Source organism: Manis javanica, chromosome 6 (assembly GCF_040802235.1).
Source record: "Manis javanica isolate MJ-LG chromosome 6, MJ_LKY, whole genome shotgun sequence".
Classification (NCBI taxonomy): domain Eukaryota; kingdom Metazoa; phylum Chordata; class Mammalia; order Pholidota; family Manidae; genus Manis; species Manis javanica.
In genome coordinates this window covers 55,377,154-55,398,978 of record NC_133161.1, presented here as the reverse complement: position 1 = coordinate 55,398,978, position 21,825 = coordinate 55,377,154, and the positions used below count along the sequence as shown (strand labels likewise).

Below are 21,825 nucleotides of genomic sequence, written 5' to 3'. Positions count from 1 at the left end.
TGATTTATAGCAGGTGAAAAAGGCAGAGACATAAATAATAAAATCTGTTGTGTATTTTATTTTACTGATTGAAAAAGTTAAAAAGTTAAAAAATTATCTGATTAAGTTCTAAATTATTCAGGGAACTGAAGTCTTCCCAAAGTTTGTTAATATATTACATTTAGTTCAGTTTTTTGAGGATATGACAGTTGGTAAAAATCAAATGAGTATATGTAGAATTAAAATGAAAAATATTTAACTAATATGAAAGAAGTATCACTTACCTGTTAGTTGACTAGTGTCAATGTTTCAAGAAATTGAAAAGTTAACATTTTATCTTCTAAAATAGCAATAATATGTATGCTATAACATATATTACATATGTATATAATGATATATGCATTATACACTATACATATAATATATTATACATGGTATATGTTATATACACATATAACATAAATTAACATTTTGTCTTCTAAAACAGCAATGATATATATATGGTATAATATATGATATATATATCATGTCATGTGTATAATATGTACATATATGCACATAATTATGTATATAATATATATGTAATATAGCATATATCATATATAGCATTGCTATTATAGTGTTTTAATATACATATATGTGTATTTATATATGTATTCACATATATTACATATGTGTGTGTTTGCATGTATTTATATATGCATGTATTTACATATATTTACATGAATATTATACACACACACACATATTTGATGCAGTTCTGTTAAACATGCTTTTGAAGAAATTGGAATGTAGAAAGAGATCATCCCATTATCAGACCTACGCAGAAATCCTGTGCCAAGTTTGAAGGGCTTATAAGGCCCAATTTAAAATTTGGTTGTTTTATAATAAGTTTGGAAGAGAGTATTGTTCCTTGTAAAATACCCACATGTTCTCCTTGGGAATGGCTCCAGACTGTAACTGAGCCAAGAGGTTACCCCCTGGTGCTTTATGTATTGTTTAATTGTTTGCCTTTGGTGGATGTTTTTATTAAGAGCTTATTATTTAGGATAAGACCAATGTGTCATTTTAAGAACAACAGAAACAGAGCTATTCAGTCCACAGTTCCTTTTCATAGGTGTGTTAGTGAACACTGGATACAGCTAATGAGCACGCTGACATTTTTTCTTGTAATACTTCAAAAAGAGCAACAACTAACAAAGCCTTGGATTTTTACTTTCCTCCAATAAAACATGACAGGATTGGCTAGAAGAGCCGCGAGTCTGTATGGCTAGGCGCAGGGCAGGAGGGAAAAGACATGTCTGCGTTGTTCATGTTCCGTCTGTGTTTTGATCCAGGAGGAGCTAGTCTGGAGTTGCGTGCACACTGCTGCATGTGGCCGTATCAGGTCTGGGGAGTGTGGGAGTCAGGGAAGTCCATGTGTTAGAAGGGCCATGGGCTTCCTGGGGTGTTTACCAAGTGCGTGCATGTTTTAGTGTACATCAGAGCTATAAAGAAAGTCCTTAATGTCCTCCCCACTCCCCACAACCCAAATGCCAGACAAGTGTTGTGAGATTCTTAAATCACTGAATATAAATTAGGTCTGAGAAACATCTTTAATTCAATGATTTTAATTCTAAATGTTTTTCTTCCCCTGAATATTTTCTTTTTTTAAGTGGCATCATCTTATCACTCCCTGATGTCTCAGAAGTTGGCTCTGAAAAGAATTCACATTGTTCCTAGAAGTTCATTGCCACAAAGATCATGCAAGGACTCCATTATTCTTCTTCTCAAGCTAGCCTTTGGGACTATGATCCACCCTCAGGCAAAAATCCTGAAGGCAGTACACCTTGATACAATTTCTAGAATTTAAGTGATCTCATTAAATTCTGATGCTAGATATCATGTTGACATTTGAGGAAATATGATTATTGACAAAATGTAAGCCTGTTATACACTATATCACTTCAAAAGGAGAAAGGCCATTAGGCTATAATTACATCAGAAACCGTATACACATTTGGCTGGTTTATAAACTGTCACTTTCAGAAGTATGAAGACGTATAAAAGTTTCCAAAGGTTCCATTATGACCTTATTTCCAACAGTATTCTCTGACAAACTAAATAAATTACTGCATGTATTGGACCTTTGAGGCTTGGGGCAAAGAATGGAAAAATTATTTACAAAAGCTTGAAAATATTTAATCACTAGAGGCAGGGGGGCAACAGTGTTTTAATTAGCAGGTCCTCGGGCCATTGGCTGACTGGAGGCTTTCTCAAACAACCACACAAATGCACTGAATAGCTGTTTGCCAGCCTTAGGGTCAGGCCTGAGATGAAACAGATAAGATAATTGGCTCTAATGAAATCCAGAAGGCCTTGGCTTTCTTGTCTGAGCTTGGATTTGAAAAGTGCGTGTGGAAGTGAGGCTTAATTCAAACCAGAACTGAGCTAGGCCAGTTTCTCAGTGACTTTGATATTGTTTGAAGTTCTAAAAGTGTTCGCCACACCACTAGCCTGCTGGGCTGGGCCTCCCTGGTACCCTTAATTACTGAGCTTTATTGCTGACTTTACTACACAGGAAAGGGGCCATTATATGTTCCATCAACATCAGCTCTTCTCAGATTGGAGGAAAGGGCAGGGTTAAAGGCCACTGTAGGAAGGCAAAAACTTCACTTTGAGGTAGTCAGATCATTTACCAGTGTTGAATTTCACCGTTACGCACATACATTCCTTATAACACAGAAGCCCAATTTCCATTTTTTAAACAAATGATTACTTTTCAAAACATTTTGTTTGTGCCTGCTTTTTGCAGAAAGAACATTTATTTTTAGAGCCTGAAATGATTTCACCTGATATTTTGAAAAAAACATGACACCTCCCAATTATTCATCGCACCAGAAAGGTCTGGGTGGATTCTGTAATAAGGAGGATTATTATTAATGCCCCTTTGAAGTAGAAATAAGTGAGGAGCCCTCCTGTGGGGAGAGAGTTATCCTGACACCCTGAGGAATAAAAACCCCTTGGGAGACTCTACGAAATTAAATTGCAGCTTCTAGAGTCTCTCACAAAGCGGTTACACAAAAGTGCTCCCAATCCAGTAAGAGGCAAAGAAGCAAAATTGAGGAAGTCTCTCTCTTAGGGGTCAGCTACAGTGTCATGAAGGATTCCATCCGCCTGCAGATTGCTGCTGCTCCTCTTTTGGGCCAATTGATAAAGATGGATTATGCATCTGAATGAATTAATAATTATTCAACCCTTAGCCCTCTCAGATGAGGAAACCTGGTCATACAATGAAAGGGACATGGAATCTGGGCCTATTTCCTGTCCTATTTATCACCTTTTGGATAGGAAAGTTGTGAGTGATACTGTCTGACTTGGCTCATTTTGAAATAAAAAGTAAATTATTTTTGCATTATTTAAGTAAACTTGACATTGATATGTTCTGATTTCATGCATGATCCTGGTGACTATTCATCCAATACTCCTTTCCCAATATTCTCAGTACAAGCTGTGCTGGGACTAGCTCTCCACATGGGTGTGTCTGGGCCTAAGTCATCATGTGGAGAACCCAGGGCCATCGGTATCAGGAAACAACCTGTGCCTAAGAGGAGGGAAGGAGGCCTTTGGCAGACCTTTGCCAGTGATGAACATGGTGTCATCTCACACCAGAAAAAAGAAGAGTCAGAATACTCAGCTAACTCAATATGTTTTTCCTTTTTTTTCATTAGACACTGTTATGGACCAAATATGTCTCCACAAAATGCATTTGTTAAAGCCCTAACTCTCAATGTGTTGCTGTTTGGAGATGGGGCCTGTGGGAGATAAGGTCTTGAGGGCAAAGTCCTGAGCTGAGGATATAGTGTCCTCATAAGAGACACCAGAGAGCTTTCTCTCGTTGTCTTCCACTGCATGCATGCACTGAGGAAAGGCCCCGTGAGCACATGCTGGCCCCCTGAGCTCAGATTTCCAGGCTCCAGAACTGTGAGGAAATGAATTTCTGTTGTTTGAGCCACCCAGTCTATGGTATTTTGTTATGGCAGCCTGTTCAGAATAACAAAGCCAGCACAAAGATCTTTGAGAGACCAAACAACCCAATAATGGCTCTAACTTTGAGATACTAAAGAGTATTCTCTAAACTACATTTTGCTGAACACTAGATTCAGGGGATATTAATAAGTGTTTCTCAATAAATATACGGTGGTGAAAAAAAATCCTCTTGAAGATAAATTATTTAAAATCTTAAAGACTTTAAGAATTCTAATAGTAAGAAAAAAACCTATCATATTACTTAATGCACTATTTTTTCAAATTACTTGAACATAAAACTCCCTACTCTCCCAGTTTCCTACCCCCAAATAATTATAAATATCACAAAATGAGCATTCTACTGAACTTAGGATGGAAAATCCTGATATATAAGGAACACATTTACTGTGAGTTTAGACAGTTTATCATTAGTTAAGTAAATATGACAATAAGTAAAATGCATCTACCCTTAAGATTCTCACAACTGATCTAATAAAAAATAACTAATATATTATTGTATAATCTACTATCTCATCTACTATCATTAGAGAAACTGAGTTTCTGGGTGACCCATGTTCCTCAATTTGTCTTCTTCATTTCCTGTTGGTTGTAGGGCTAGGGCATATGCTAGGGTGGTTCTTTGCACAGTCCTGAAGATAACAAAAGAAAGAAGGAGAAACAACAAGGGAGGAAAAATAGGTCAGTTTCCTTTGATATCACTACTCAATCATCCAGTGCATTTTCTTAGGGTAAAGTTACTGCTATTCAGAATTATAGCAAATTGGTGATATTTTACAGTCACTGTGTATATTTTGTTTCAGCTTAAATATGTGTATATATCTCCCAAACTTATTTCAGATCAGATATGACACATTAAAAACATGGATTTGTTTTTTTAACTCTTACAAATAGCAACTAATTGCACTGTGAACATATAATTGGCTTTGTGGGTAAATCCATTTATGGACTTGAAAAATTTTAAGACCTCATTCATTACTACTGACTCTGTTTTGCCAAGGGAAGAAGGGGGAAATGAGTTTGACTTTATGTCAATAAGGAAGAGTTTCAATTGAGTGAATATCCTTCATGATAAGAAAGCACACCCGAAATAAAGACAGTAAATATTAAAATATATTACTTTTCCTAGCTAAGAAAGAAAGTGCTCAGAGAGTGGACACTGTGTATTATTATGTGGCAATGTCATTTTGTTTCCAAAGATAGTATTTCTGGATATACAGATGTTCTGAACTTTATTAAACCACAGCTGTGGTTATCACACATTTATTCAAAAGATACTACAGCTATCAGAGCAATAAATAGGCAAAGTCCTTAGTACTTTGCTTAAAGTGCTTTTTTGTTTTACAGCGTGTCTAAGTACTCAACCAGTGACTTTAAGATGTCCATGTAGGGTGAATTTTTAAGTCAAAGAAGAAAAGCCTAAATAAAAACACACAAATAGGCAAAAAAAAATATTATTTATATCAGAACATTCAGATGTCATGAAATAGCATGACACACGAGCCTTTGTGACAATAGATTTTTTTTTAAGTGAAACTGATCTTGATAACACAAAAGAATGCAGCCTTTTTTGGCTAAATTAACCCTGATTCCAATATGCCAAGTATAGCGTGTGCTTGGGAAATCATGATGGAGGGCACAATGTCCCATGTGATACAGATGCTTGTACTTTCTTGTTCTGCAAAAGGCAGAAGTGTGACGGTTGTGTCTTCCCATAATGACAACTGAGAATTCTCCCTGGAATAAATTCTTTCTGGAATAAACTTACAGAACGCATCCTTCCATGAACCATCAATACATTTTTCTTGGGCCTAATGTACCAAAGAAGTGTGTCTCTTACCAAAGCTCAAAACCACTGGATCTATTGCAATATTTTATTTGTCTTCAGACATCTCTATGAATTGGGCAAGGTACTTCTCAAGATCATACAGGAAATTAGAGTCAGGGCTAGAACAAAAGCTTAGATATTCCCTCACCATTAATTCAAAATGGGGAACAGAGTGCATTCCCAAGACAAACACGAATGGGTTTAGAAATACAGTGAGACAAACCCAGTTCTCCTGGCTGTGGTGCTGCCATTTGCCCAAGAGTAGCTCCCCTCTGCTCTCATCATATTGGCATCGGGAAGATCTGGTCTGCAGTGTCTGCCCATAATTTCTCTGGTGCTTTGCTTTATTGTTATCTCTTAGTTATCATCATCCTTTATTTGCCTTGCCCTGAAACTGCATTTTTAATTGTCACAGTGTGCATGCAAAGGGTAAGTCCTGGGTTTACATTCTTTAATTGCTCTGAAATGTTAGTTGGTGTATTGATTTATTACATCATCCAATCAACTTGTTTAAATTCCATTAATACTGGATGTCTGTAATTCTGTCTTTAAAAATATGTTTATGAAAGCAAACCATTTTCCATTTTCTTTCTTTTATGAAAACATCAGCTCAAAATTGGTTTCCTGAATGCTTAGATTCATTAGACTTTCTTCCTCTATTATAATACAGGACCAGCCACTCAGCAATGCCTTCTTCCTTTCTGGCAGGCAGGTATGCCTGTGGGGGAAATACCATAGAGAGTGAGGTTTATTGGAAACTTGTCCCCTGATAAAGCTCTCCTCACATAGCTGCTGAAGGGCACAGAAATGGCACAGCTCTGTTTTGTTTGATCTGTGTCTTATTTCAGTCTGTGGTGCCTGAATTATCTTTCTTAAGTATGGATGTACATAAAGCTGCCTTACAAGCGGTAGACCTACTATGGGCTCAACTCTGAGCTAATTTCTGTGGAGAAAAATGCAGAAGTATCCAACTGTGTCCCTGAAGAAGTTCACAGTCTTTGTTGAAAGTGAAAACTACCATGAGACAGAGGATGAACAAAGCATGAAACAGTGGCCGTGCAGTAGGAGAACACAGATAAGGTGAAGGGATGCTAGGCCAAGTCTTATCAGTAGCCCCTTCTTCCTCAAGCACCCAGAGAAGGATTATTTCAAACAAAACAGGCATGCCATCATTCCTGCACGGGCTAGTCTGGGTCTCAATCTTGAAATATTATGGGGACTCTCTTTCAGAGAGAGATACAAAGGAAAAAATTTCAGAAATAGGTGTAGGGCCTTGGAAAGGGTCCATGTAAGTGAGACTCAGAAAATAAAGCTTCACTAACTTTGTATTTATAATAAATATCTCTTGGTTCATATTAATCCTAATGTCTTGTGTTACCACTATTTGGAATGAAACAGTGAACTTCGTATCATGTAAAAAAGTTAGTGGCTATGCCATATAGTGATGGGAAGCAAAGAAATTCTACAAGGGCAGAGAATTTCTTAGAGAAACTGAACTGACAGAGAGTGGTCTTAACATAAAAATTCAACTGAGGTACATTTTTTATCCTAGGGCACATGCCAAAGTGAGGTCAAGGTAAAGCATATTTTTCTCTATTTCCAGTGTATGTTAAGATAGATTTAAAAAAAAAAACAGGAGGATCCATCAAGGGACAATAATAAAGTCAATTCAAACAAAAGAAAACAAATCAAAGTGGGGGTGGGAGAGTAACGAGTGTTTACACGGGGGGCACATTGTTTTTGGTGTGAAGAGTCTGCACCTGTTTGTGAACATGTTCAAAATCTGGACTGAAGCAAGTCTCTGAGCTGGCCTGGCTCCTAAGGGGTAGAACTGCTTTAATGCAGTTCACATGCAGGGTGTTTCATCTTAACCGGAGTGATTTATGTTAATGAAATGAAACAGAGAAAATACCCTTGACATCCTAGTCTCCTTTAAAAAATATTAAGTAAGTATGTCCAGGACTTTTGTATGATTATATGTATTAAAACAAATGGAAGACTATAATACATTCCAGAATAAATTTGTAGGTGACCCTGGGTAAGGTTAAGTCCATTAGGGAAAAAAATGAGTTGTGGAGTTCCTTACCAATTCTGAGAGTTCTAAACAGCCATTAAGATCAGACAAGGAGCATCACTTCTAAGGCAGTTTGTTCTGTGACTTTTCTTTTCTCTGGCTTCTGAAAATTTGATCCCCAAATCATGATTCACAAAATATATTCAGAGCATCTTTATGTATCTGGTACTAGGCCTCCTTACTACTTCTTTGGAAATTAGGTTCATCTTTACATTCAAAGTACCTCTTTGAAAAATTAAACTATAGTTTTTAGTGTTTAATTGTTCTTTCTAATATAGAACTCATTATTTTAATAGAACTTACAAAGCAGCCAAAAGACTCTTCAGCTCTTAAGATTTGATTAATGTACATTTGCCTATCCCTACACAACAGGATTATGTAATTAAATTCCATGGAAATTAAATCAGTCAAATGAATAGATTTTTTTAAAAGACTTAGTTGATTGGAATTTTGCTCCGAAGTTACCTATCTGAAAAAGAATTTAATAAAGCATAATTCATGTCTGGTTATCTGAAGTGCTGGTTGAAATGTAATTTATTCAGTTGATGGTTACATTTAGAGAAACCAGAATTAGCTAAGGAAAAAGTTTATTTGCTACGAACATATTGGTATAGTTTTAATTCCACTAGTCTGAGTAAACAGTATCTATTTTTGGAAGACTTTAAAGTCAAGATTAAGAAAGTAGAACAATAAAATTTGTATTTTTAAAAATCTTTTTGTCCATTGCTATGGGCAGCTTTTGCCAGATAAGTACCAGAACTTTGCCTAATTTGATGTGGCTTTGAGTATTTGGCAAGCCTCTCAGGTGGTATCACCTGCCAACATGCAGGACAAGAAAATAAAGTGAAAAGGATCTTTTACAATACATTCCTGAGAAATGCTTAGCACTGTCTGCTCGTTGATATCATTATACTAACATAAATTAGCAACCAAAAATTATTTTTTATTTGTGATAAATTTACTTGGATGTAGTTATTAAGCAAATGATGTTCTTATGGGGCCAGTGGTAGTGACAGTGATTGTGATGATGCTGATAAAGGTCCCTTACTGAGTACTGAGATTATTGTATTTTATAGCATAGATGCTTCAAGAGCATTATCTATCAATTACACAGAAAAGGGGATCAGAAGAAGGATCAGTATGTAGGTTAAAAAGTATAGAAATGGCTGAGTGAGAATAATTAAAAGGAAATGGACAAAGAGAAGTGGGAACAGAGTGCTAAGACTTGAATATGAAATGCTATAAGAAAATAATGGAATAGAATATAAAAAGTCAAATAGAGGAGTAATTTTAAAAAGTTAATGGGAAACATTAAAAGGTTATCAAGTCAATCTGGTGGGCTAAGACTGGCATTTTTGGAGTGGAATGGAATATAATAGAAAATATAAGGGTGTAAAGCCGCTACAGCAAGGAAAAAACAAAAATGATAAGGGCCATTATTTTCATTTACCACTATAATTTATAAAAATTGGGCCTTATCATGGTCATTGACATTATAGCTTTTAGGGTCAGTATATTTTGTCAGTGCACATAAACCTCCAAAGAAGCCAACATGGTCAGTATCTGTACAGTTTGGTCCGAGCTTGTGTTGTGATTGTTAAATATTTTGAATATCACTGAAGTTTAAAATAATGCTTTTATAACATATGGGAAAATTGATTCAATTGCTAAAGTGATAGCTGCCAGATTTCAAAGTTAGATGGAATTAGCTGGACAGGACCCTTTAATCCCACTACACTGTGCTCTCCAAAGGCAAAGTCGGAAATCAGAGAAGCAAAAGGACGCGCCTCTGCCACACAGCCAGTGAACGGCAGAGCCCGGTTTCCCACACAGACTTTGTGACTGCAAGCCTAGGACTCTTTCATCTAGATTACATACAGTGAATTTTTCTAAATATACATTCCCAAAACGTCTATCTTGCTCCATCATTATTACTATAGAGAAGGGAGTTCAAAAGCTTGATGGATTGACTAGTGGCTCTTCTCTATGAACCTGACAAAAACTTATTTTATCCATTTGAAGAAAGTAGTTGCAATGTATATATTTTTTACCTGGCCCATTATTAACAGCGTAGAAGTATTCCCGTCATTTCGAGAGGTCACTGTGCCTTCAGGCTTCATGAGCACTCCTTTCCCTCTGGTCCTCTGCAGATACAGTACACAGTGCATCGCACCCACAGTGTTTATAAATGGCGGCCGTGCTGAACTTGAGCACTCATTTTCGGTTGCCTCATTTCGGGAGCACTCATTTCTGTTTCACCACTTCTTAATATGTTACATTTAATTAGGCTGTGGTTGCTAACCCCTCACTTTTTAGCTTGCCATTCTGTCAGTTAATGTTTCCCTTTTGTAGGTCAGAAGGCACAGGGGAGAAGAGGCACAGGGGACGGGGATCACTGGCCAAATCCAGGTTGAGCTGTCTAACCAAACGGTAGCCGATTCTAGTGCTGACTTCATCTCTGTTTCTCAGCCTCTGTAGTACCAGGAGACTTTTCCAGTAGTGGAAACATTCCTTCTTACACTCCTGTGAACCGCTGTCTTCCTTGACTTCATGCAGAGAAACACGAGGGGCAAAATAATTGTAAGCATTACAGCCTTTCACTCTAATGACCTTGACTCTGCACTGGGATAAATGTCTAATTATGAAGAATTCAGCACAGACCACATTAGCAGGGCTGATGTTTACTTTGCACACAGACCAACATCTGTTGTATCTTTGGAATGGGGCTGTGGATTAGGGGAGCTGAATCCTGCTGTTCTCTTAAAATGCATGTTTTAAAAAGAAGGTGCTCTTACAATATTTTGCTCCTGAGAGATACTGCATCATAGGTTCAGGCTGAAGGCTTATAGCCCCTAAGAAACCATGAGTAACTGAACAGATTTTTTAATCTAACCCCTAAACTAACCTTAAAAATAAGAATGCATTTTGCTGTTTTGGTCATTATGATGAGCAGATAGAGTAACCACACAACAGTCTTACCACTCATGGCTACTCCATAGAAATGACCTTGAAGGATGTTAATATTATTGATTTTAGAAACTATGAGATTCAATCTCTATTTTTTTTTCTACTGAACTTGGAGTGAAAGGAATCCATTTCCTACAAATTACATCAGTATCTTTCCTTAATTTCAGTTTATTAGCTTGTGATATCAATGGCAGGAATAAGAGAATTTCATGCGTATTTTCCTTTGGAAATATCACAGCAATTTAATCAATTGTTTCCTGTTAACATTTTTTTTTCTAGTTAATGTGAATTTTCAGTTCAGGTGCAAACTATTTCTTTTGGGGGTTCCAATTTTCTAGTTTGTGACAGTTTTATAAAACAGGTTGTCCAGTTATCTGAAATATTGAGAGGCTGAGCTCAGGAACCAGACTTCCTGGTTTCAAACCTCAGTTCCTCCACTTGTTGCCTGTGTGACAAGTCAGTTAAGCCATCTGTGCCTCAATTTCTCACATCTACAAAATGGGAAAAATGAATAGAAATACTTTCCAGGATTCTATGTGGAATAAGTGAACTTACTTAAGTGAAGCATTTAAAATAGGGCCTGATACAAATTAAGTGCCATTTGCTATTATTACTACTATTTTGAAAGAAGCTTCTTAAAATGGTAAGGCCACTCCAGTTATAGTAAATATCTAGAGAAAAATTTAGATTGTTTTCCTGCTAGGCACTCTGCTTTTATATTACATCTTATATTCAGTGGTAAATACCAACATACATTTAATAGTCTCATCAACAGTGCTGTACATCTGTATAAGAATTCCAATTCCTTTTTATCACAACACTAGCCAAATACAGATGTTTAGTTCTCTTCCTGACTTTTAGGATATTTTGTTAGTAGAAAAGGTTCTAAGGAGATTTTTTTCTTCTTTTAGAAAGAATGTGCTAATTAACTAAGGATTTGATTGCCAACTTTTAATGGAAGTCACCACACATACAGTTCTTGAAGTATGCCCATATATTATGTGATATTATATTCTAAGGGCTACATATCACGTAAGAGCATCACAATTCTCAGTTACATAAAATGCAGATATTCTTGGAAATAAGATGACAAAGAACAAACAATGTGAGGGTTTGAGACCTCAAAGAAACTGTCTGAAAAACAGCTGTATTCAGGGACTTCTCTCCTCCAGGACATCTCCCTGCTCACAGCCCTACCTCTAATTGCTACAGAAGGGCTTCTGCATCCCATGGGATGCAGATTGATACACACACACACACACACACACACACACACACACACACACGTATGTATATATATGAACATGTATCTATTATGGCTGTAAATGATGGCTGTAAACAGGCCAAAGTCTGTTTGTAATGAAAATAATACCTGATTGTTTAGCTATCATCATTATTCACTCAAATTCTTTCCATCCTTTATTAAAGCTATTCTTTGGGAATAGCACCTGCTCATTAAATCCATGCTGCCAATTATTTTTTTTTGTAGCTTATTATCATCTTTTTCAATCTCATGGTTATTTGATACTCTCTTTCTTGAAATTTGTACCCCTCCTAATTTTTATGACACTTTGGTCTCCTGGATTTTTCCCTATAATTTTAAGGGTTCATTCTCCTTTGGTTTTTTTTGTTTGACTTCATCCTTCTGCTTTCCAAAAGGTGTAATGTCCAAGGTTCTGTCTCAAGTTCCCTATACATCTAGGAGCTTGATCTAAATAATAAAAAGGTTTACATTCATAATTTGGGCTGCTAATAAAAATCAAACTATGTCAGAGAAAAAGTGGAAAATGGAGATTAAACAAACCATCTCCCATAAATCTTTCTTACAAAAGAATTGTACACTTTTAAAATAGCTCTTTTTCTTATATAATCACATATAATTCCCCAAACACTAGGAGGTAGAATTTTTTTAATCCCTATTATTGAAAGAGAAACCAATAAAAAAATCTCTGCTTATTAATAAATGTTGTGTAAGGTGGTTGTGATTTTTAATCTATAAAAAATACTGATAAATCTTTTATACTACATATTAATTACAAAAGTAATACTTGTTTATTATAGAAAATACAGGAAAGATAAGTATAAAGAAAAAATTTAAAAATTACTTAGAATTCTACAATCTAGATGTAATCTGTAATAATTTAGCATATTCTTATCTTTCTCATGTAATTTGACTCCTGAATTTTAAAATCAACATCATAAGCATTTCCTCATGCCATTGATTATTCTTTAAACATAGTTAAACTCAAACTATGAATATAAACCCTTCTATTATTTAGGTCAAATTAAAACATAATTTCTAATAATGAATAAAATTATTTAAACAGTTTCCTAATGGTGGACATTTAGGATATTTTCATATTCTCATTATTTTAAGTATTGAGCAGACTTAAGTTTGTCTCCATTTAAATCTGGTTCTTTCTTTAAGAACAAAATTCTAGGAATAGAATTATCAGTCAACAAATGTGATAATTTTTTAAGTTTCTTAATACAAGCTGCCCAATCGATTTCCAAAAAGGATCCTAAAAATTTATAATAACATGAGTAACATACTTAAGTGCTTTCCACTTGCCTTTCTCAATATAAAATTTTAATATTGAAAAAAATCTTTGCCAATTGATAAGCAGAGAGTATCATATTTTTGTTAATTTACATTTCTCTGATTGCTAATATAGTGGATATTTTTTCATATATTTAATGGCCATTCATATTAATTCATCACATGTCAAATTTAATAGTTATATTAAAGAACTTTTAAAAATTTTAAGAATATTTAGTTGAATACATGAATCATTATAAACAGTTACTTTAAATTTGGGGAACGGGAAAAAATTTATTTATTTTGTATTTCAACATCACCATCCTATTTTGTTCAAACTTTACTAGGATTGTGTACTGTAATGCCAGTTTGTTAAACTCAATCCTTTCTTAGGAATAATTTAAACTTTCTGCTTGATATAACCATCCCCACTATCACTGCACCCCATTCTTTCTCCACATTAACTGTGTTTCCTTTAAAGCTAAAATAGTACACTGTTTTCCACCTTAATGATCTCTGCTGGATCACTTTTGTCATACCAAAAAGCCAATATTCCTTAAAAGTAAATAGCAGTCTGGTTATTCGCAATCTAGTCCTACATTCTTCTAACTCTCAGCTTTATCTTTGCCATTTTCTCTTTGATTCTTTCAAACCAGATTTTAATTCTTCATTCCCATGCCTGCCATGATAAACTCCAATGAAATTTTTAATATTTTCTCTCCAAATATGGCTTCAGTAATTCCATGACTGGCACATGCTATATCATCTTTGTCTGAAATTATTTTCTTCAGATGGATAATTGCTTCTCTTCCTTTAACTAGTATTTTTTAAACATTAAAAGGTTATCAAGTTAATCTGGTGAGCTAAGACTGGCATTTTTGGAGTGGAATGGAATATAATAGAAAATATAAGGGTGTAAATATTGTTTTATGAAACTTACATTTGTGTGTGTGCACATGTGTGTGTGTATTGGTTTGCAAAGTGAAATCTTTCTTTGCTGTTGGTTGTGCTTTGAGAATTTTGAAACCTACCAAGCCACTGTTTAAGCAGCCAACTCAAATATCATTTTATCTATAAAACCTTTCCTCTATTCCCCAGGGACAGTTAATAACTTTCTGTTATAGCTATATTTTTTAGAATGCACTTTGAAATGGGAAAATACGGTATCTCTATTAGCTTATCACTTTGAACTGGGAGAAATTTGTTAACAGATCCATTTCATACATGCCATGTGAGCTTCATAAGTGTAGGAACCTGATTTAATAGTATGAAATCCAGTATTGGAAAAGAGAGTCAGTGTAGATGCTCAATGAGTACTTGGTGGATAAGTGAATGAATGAACAAATAAACAAATCTATGACTAAGAAAAGCTTGTCAAAGTCAGCTTTCAGCTTTGTTTTCAAATGGGAATGTGACATACACAAACCAATTTGGAAATATTTATAGAATATCTGCTACTTGGAAAGGTTTTTAAAAACAACTTAAATCTTCTTGATATGAGGGTATGGAAGTGCTGTCCAAATGACTATAGGGGGTTATTTGGGTGTAAGTCAAATGTGTGTGCACAAAAGATTATTCTGCAAGCTTTTTATCCATTGTAATCTCAGGTTCTGTCAGGTGTTTACCAGCTCATTTAGCATATCAGCAGCATCCACGTGTCCAATTTTTAAAATATGAAATGATCAGTCAGAGGCTTTCTATTTGTATACATGGAGCCAGGCATCTGGATATTTGGAAAAATGGATGACCAGCATATTTTTTACTTCTTATCTGTAATGTTTGAGTGTCCTTAGAAATTGTTTTCATGCTAATCCAACTGACAATTTATAGTCTGACTCATCAGTGGTAAGTTATATTTTTTGTCATAGCTAATGAAACAGCAAATATCAATTACTCTATCAGGCCACCATGGAAAGTCTATACTTATCTGTGGAATGAACATTGTGGTTGACACTGTGCCTGGAACTAAGTTGCTGCTGAATAAATGTTCCCAGCCAGTTTTGTTACCGTATCTTGTAAAGCGGGCAGAGTATACCTACTTTTTTTCTAATTTACAGAAACATTGAAGTGGTTAATTTATGTACATGATATGTCTTCACCTCCTCATAGGATCATAACATTTAGAAACATCAGCTTCTCATGCAAAAATGCACAGTTAAAAGACAACGAAATTGTTAGTGTTCTGACAACATGGCCTTGGGATTCAGACAGATCGTGTTTGAATCCCACTTCATGCCAGTTACTTGCTGAATCAACTTGACAAAATATTTTTTCACTTAATTAAGTCTCAGTTTAATTATCCATAAAGAGGGGAAGAAAATACATAATTTCAGGTACCTTGTAGGCATTACACCGTTAGAGGTAATGGATAAACTAACTCCATGCCTGGCATATGTTACATTATCAAAATGGCTCATAAATGTATTGTAGTTGCTAGAAGAAAAGAGTTAGCTTGTCTCCAACATAAATAAACTATTTCTATAGCTTTGGAATCAATCCTACTCTCCTGTCATTTTAGATGAATAAAATTGAAACTACTTTTTCTTGGAATGGTCTCCTGATTGGGGAGATACCCTGACTTTTCACTCCAGAGCTCCATTCAGTTTCCAACTGCTTCCTTCTCAATCTGTTTCTGGCTATGCCTCAAGGATTTAAACTACTAAATGAACTTGCCTTTTGTCTTGTTCATCTCATATTGTTATGCAATTAAAAGAAAAAAAAATCTCAATGATGCTGCCTCCCTCAGAAAGGCCACATCAAAAGGTACAGTTCACCAAAAATAATACACACTTTTTCCGAAGACACAAACAGTTCCTTGAAAAGGATGTCATGCTGTAATTTGTTTTGTGAATTCTATAAACCACAGAACATTTACTTACAGTAAGGTTTGACCTTTCTTTTTTCCTTCCTTTTATGCCTACGAAGTTCTATCTTCTCTTCTTTTGAGAAGAAATATAAAGGCTGACATTCTCTTTAAAATGTGTGTGTGTTTGTATTACAGATTGGATTTTATTGGAATACAGAGTTTAATTTTTAGTGAGGGTCCTTTGGCTTTTATGCAATAATATTTTATGGAATGCAATCACTTGTGCAAAGACCAAAGAGAGGCCCATTAGAAACTTTACAAAAAAAGAATATTCTGTGCTCACAGGGTGATGGGAAATGCAATATGGTACTAAGCTCCACATTGCACCCCACCGAAAGCAGAGAAATCTCTATGCCTGATTTGATGGTAGTAAAATCTCTCAGGGATTTTTTGGATAAAGAAAGTAATAACAAGAAATGGGCACATAATTAAGTTTCCAAAGTGCATGTGTCACAAGCATTGTATTGTCCCTCTGGAGGGGAAATTTACTATTGACTTAGGTAGACATTTTTCCTGCTATGGGCCCATTTAAAAAAAAAATCAGCCTTTCTAAATTCTCTAAGCCATTCTCTGCTATTTGAGTTATAAGAGCATTTTACTGTCATTTGTGTTCTATTTTCCACTCATTATGGCAGTGTTTTACAACCACCAGGCTAATATAGAAAAGAAAATAAAGATTTGAAAAGCTACATGTTGCAGTGGCTTGTTCTACCTCTGGTGCCTGGATACGTGGATTATGTCCTTCTCTGAATATACTTTTTTCTTCCTCAGTTATCCAGTTGGTCTTCACCAAAGGAAACAAAGTTGACAAATGTTGTGTTCTGATTTGTGTACAGTTTCTTCCAAAGTTGTCCTAAATTATGTTCATGTCTTGTAAGAATAAATTGGTCTAAAAAAAGAAAGAAAAATCAGGAAGGAAGGGAGGAAGAGAGGAAGGGAGCGAGGGAAGGAAGGAAGGGGAGAGAGAGAGAGAGAGAGAGAGAGAGAGAGAGAGAGAGAGAAACAGCAGGGAAGAAAAGAAAGACAAGAGGAAAGGGGGAAGGGAAGGTGGGAAGAAGAGAGAAAGGATGGAGTAGTAACTTAGGTATAAAAGAAGTTGGAACTTCTAGACTGCTGTGTACCTAGTGCCTCCATAGGTGCCCACTGTGAAAAAGGAAAATCTTACTCGGGTATCCACAAACAATTTTGAAGGGGTTCAAGTAGGAATCAATGGTTCCAGTACATCACCCTAGAGAAGATCTGAGTCCTTTCTGTTCTGGCTCAGCATTGGCTTCCTACAACTTCGCCCTTTGTCAAGTGGATAGTGGCAGAGCAACGGCTCCTTTCCAGCCCTTACAAATTTGGAAGGACTGATTTAGCAATACTTATGAAACAAAAGAAATGAGGCCATCTGTAAGTTACTGGACTCATATTTGGAAGCACAATAAAATATTTCTTGAAAACCACTATTGCAAAATTATAGCCACATTTTTGGCATATTAAAATACATGGCATTTATATACTTTCAATAAAAAATGACTGAGAAGGGACATATATAAACAAACATACATTTTGTTCTGTATTCCAAAGTAAAAGAATGTTCATTTCAATAAAATTCTAATATTAACTCTTAAGTGACTTTTAGAAACTCCAAACTAAGCATGTCTCAGTGTTTCCTAATACTGGTTTGTTAATTTTTCTAGAACAGATTTCAATGTTCAACTAAAGCAAAATTCGTTGATGCTGTTATCCCTGTGTTTGTGTACAGTGATTACATATGATTCATTTTATCCATTTTGATAGATAAGCGATGTTATAATTTTGCCCAGCTTGCTATGCTTGAGTATAGGATTTTTGCCTAGGGAGCCAGCATCATTTCACATACAGAGGAATACCAAATAAAATAATATAAATCTAATGACATGATACTCACTGACAGTGCCCCAAAGCCAGGAAGAGCTATTGTTGAGAAAGATTTTTCTCCCAACTCCCAGGTCAAAGACACATTGAGTAATATCTCCGAATTAGTCAGAACTATTACTGGCCATATGACACATCTTTTACAAGGAAAAGTCTCTTAGTCCCTTCAGATATTCCTTCCTTTTTAATAACAGAGTTCTAAAATAAACTTTGGCATTTTAATGTACTGAAGCAATCTAAACTTACTAAATGTCATATTTAAAACTCTAATTAAAAGAATGAACTTTATATATTCATTTATGTCTATACATATATATTTAGTTAGAATATTTGTGTGGCACTTTGATATACACATACACATTTAAATGAAGTAATATAATGAGACCTTAGGCTCATTATTAGGCTACCTTTTAAATGTACTTTCATACACTGTTTTCTTATTTTCATAAAGAAAGTAAGTTTAAAAACACACTTAATTTGGCAAATAATAATACAAAGCCACTAAACATCATATTTAGAACTCCAATCTCTTTAAAATGATACTTCTGCTCTAGGAATATAGCTTTAAAATACGTTGTTCTTGGAGGGAAGTGATTTGTTCTTGATGTAGAGTCCAGAATAATCCGAGGAAGACACACTAGAGACCTGATCTGGAAAGATAAGGGAAGATCATGGAGCATGAGACAAAGGTTTTATCAGAAAGGATGTTGAGCTGCACGTGTTTTTTTTGCCCAGTTTAATTGACATATAATTGACAATTGGCATTTTAATGTACTAAAGCAATATAAACTTTTTAATGTCTACAACAAAATGATTTGATGTATGTATATACTGCAAAATGATTACCACAATACGATTAGTTAACATGCCTCACATAGTTATAATTTTTAATGAGATTTTCAAAGACTTACTCTTAGCAACCTTCAGCTACACAGGACAGTCTTATTAACTAGTTGTCATGCTGTACATTATATCCCCAGAAGTTATTTATCTTATAACTGAAAGCTTGAACTTTTAGACCACTTTCACCTAATTCTTCCACTCCGCACCCAGGCAATGGTTTTTCTTATCTAATGTAATAAAAGATAATAAGAAATGGTTGTCTTTTATATAAAAAATATACCTTTGATATAGTAGATCTGAGACATAAAAATCATATTTTGTGAGAACTGCATATGACTTCAGAAACACTTAAGGTGTATCTTTCTCCCCGTGTTTAATAGTTGAGGGAAGACAATATACTAAGGTACATAGTTAGGAGCAGTGCCAAGAAAAGAAACCAGATGTCTTGGGTTGGAGTCCATCAATCTCTGTACTCCACTACAACTATACTCCAAAGCCAGAGATTTCAATTTAGAGATGGCATCAATGGAAAACATTGCTGAATTTGGTCCCTTCTTTGAAAGCTTTTGGAGAAACTCAACTTTTCCCCACTCTCCCTCTCTTTCATGCAGTGTTCCAAAGCTCATCAAAGCTATTTTAACGCTTAATTTGTACAAATATGAAAGAACTACGTACTAAGAAACATATCTAAATCAATGAAAAAAATAGGTCAAGATGAGAGGAAATTCATAATGAGCAGAATAATAAAGACACAAAGCTATGTAGACATAGGAGAGGAAAATAGAAAAAAAATTATAAAGAAATAGAAGCCACGTATATATACCATATCTTCTGGAGTTATAAAGATTTTTTACGCTCAGTGTTCCTTTTTTTCTCATTAATACAATTTCTAGATAAAAAATGAATTAAATGATCATTTGCGTATTCTTGCAGTTATCATCCCTATTCTGTTTTTGTGCTTGGAGAGTTTTATAACCAGTTGGCCAGAGGAAAGTAGTATTATCTGATGAACACATGCAAAGCAAAAGCTTATATACAATGAAGCAACAATAGAAATGTGAATGACCTTTTACTAAAAGAGGCATTTCAAATGTATTTGTGAATTGTGCAGAGGCTGAAGTAGAGTGAGGGACCAAGAAAACCTGAGCTGAAAATGTGAAGAAGCAGAGAGATTATTATTTAACATTCTAGTCAACAACTGTTTATTGAGCATCCACCATGCGGGAGGCACTCTTCTGGGTCCCTGGGATCCATCTGTGGGCAAAGAGGAAAGCAGTCACTTTCCCTGGGGAGCTTGCATCTAGTGTGGAGAACCAGACAATAAAATAAACAGTGAACATAGCGAGTAAATCTTGTATCACTTTGGAAGGTAATAACTGTTACACAGAATAAAAGTGGAATGACAGAGATGGAAGTAGCTGTGGGAAGGGAATCAGGGAAAGGCCTTACTGAGGTTATAGTATATGAACAAAGATTTGAATGCAGTGAGAAATTAGCATCTGGGAAAGAGCACCCCAGGCCCAGGGAAGAGCCAGTGTAAAATCCGATGGACAACGTGCTTCTGGCAGATTTGTGAATAGAGTCCTGGTTTAGAGCGGTCAGAGATGGGAACAGGGATGCTGGGCAGCCTCACTGTGCAGAGATTTGTGGGCTGTTTTGAAAACTTTTCTTTTACTTTGAGAAAAATGATAAGGTCTGTTAAACATACCAAACTAGCTGCTGGTGAGAATAGAGGCAGGGTGGGCAAAAGGTAGTAAGGGTACTTCTTAGGAGGCTGTACCTGTAATCTGAGTCCCAGGTGTTGGCACAAGCCAAGGTGATGACATGGTTGGTGCTGAGACATGGCAAATTCCTGGATATAGTTCGAATGTGGAGACAACAGGATTTTCTGATGGATTGGACATGGGTGTTTGAGAGAGAAAAAGAGCTGAGGAAGATGGAAAACCAAGGCAATAAAGGCAAAAAGGAAGTTAGTGGAAGAAAGGAACTGTGTGTGGAGGTGGGGGGGGGGGCACGTGTACATGGAGGATGAAGGGGAAGGAGGGAAGAAGAGCAGGACTTGCTCAGGGCAGGGCCAGTGGATACGTGGGCACCACAGTCGTGGCGTGCTCAGAGCTCCCAGCACTGACCCTCTTCCACAAACACCCATGACAGTCCTTCCTTTGGCGCTTCCCCAGAAGGGACCAGTCCAGTGCTGAGCGAGGTCCTGGGGACATCCTGAGGCACAGCAGCCACACTGCTGCCTGGAATCTTGAGCAGCTGCTCTTTGCTGGGCTGCTCTCACTCTTTCCAAGCATGAACTGGCATGAAGAGTTCTTCTTAGGAACATCCTTCTCCTGCACGTCATCATGAGCACATGTAGAAGGATGAAAAAGTGTGCATGCTGTAATGAGAACTTTTGTTTCTGTAAGAAAATCTAAAAAAACAGAAGTCCTTGTACGATTTGAAAATGTATGATTTTATAATCTGATGCTTCTATGCAATGACCTACTATTGAACTATAAAGAAATATGTAGGCTTGGGATTTCACCTATAATTCATATTTGCATGATTATATTATGTCATTATAAATTATACAGGGGATCATAATTTGCTTTCTCAGAGGTCAAAAGACCTCATAATTCTAAAGGACACTTTTAAATACTTAATTGATGAGAAAAGAAATGATATAAATCAGATCATGTCACTGCCCTACTCAAAACCTTCCAATTTCCCTTCTTCAGAATGAAATCCTAAATCCTTACAATGGCCTATAAGTCTGTACATGAACTGGCTTTATGCCACCTTTCTGTCCCCATTGCCGC

The 21,825-nt window shown here is 35.8% G+C and overlaps 1 protein-coding gene across 3 annotated transcripts in view; it reads left to right on the top strand.

Moving 5' to 3' along the window:
- HDAC9 (histone deacetylase 9) overlaps positions 1-21,825 on the top strand; it is a 938,800-nt gene that overhangs the window by 750,084 nt on the left and 166,891 nt on the right. Inside the window, exon 25 of one of the 3 annotated variants that reach the window (XM_073238728.1) lies at positions 1,635-1,819. The exons of the other annotated variants lie outside the window; for them this stretch is intronic. Coding sequence (XP_073094829.1) covers positions 1,635-1,701 — 67 coding nt within the window. The 3' untranslated portion in view covers positions 1,702-1,819. Of the gene's footprint in view, positions 1-1,634; positions 1,820-21,825 lie in introns of those variants that run through there. 3 annotated transcript variants of the gene reach the window in all.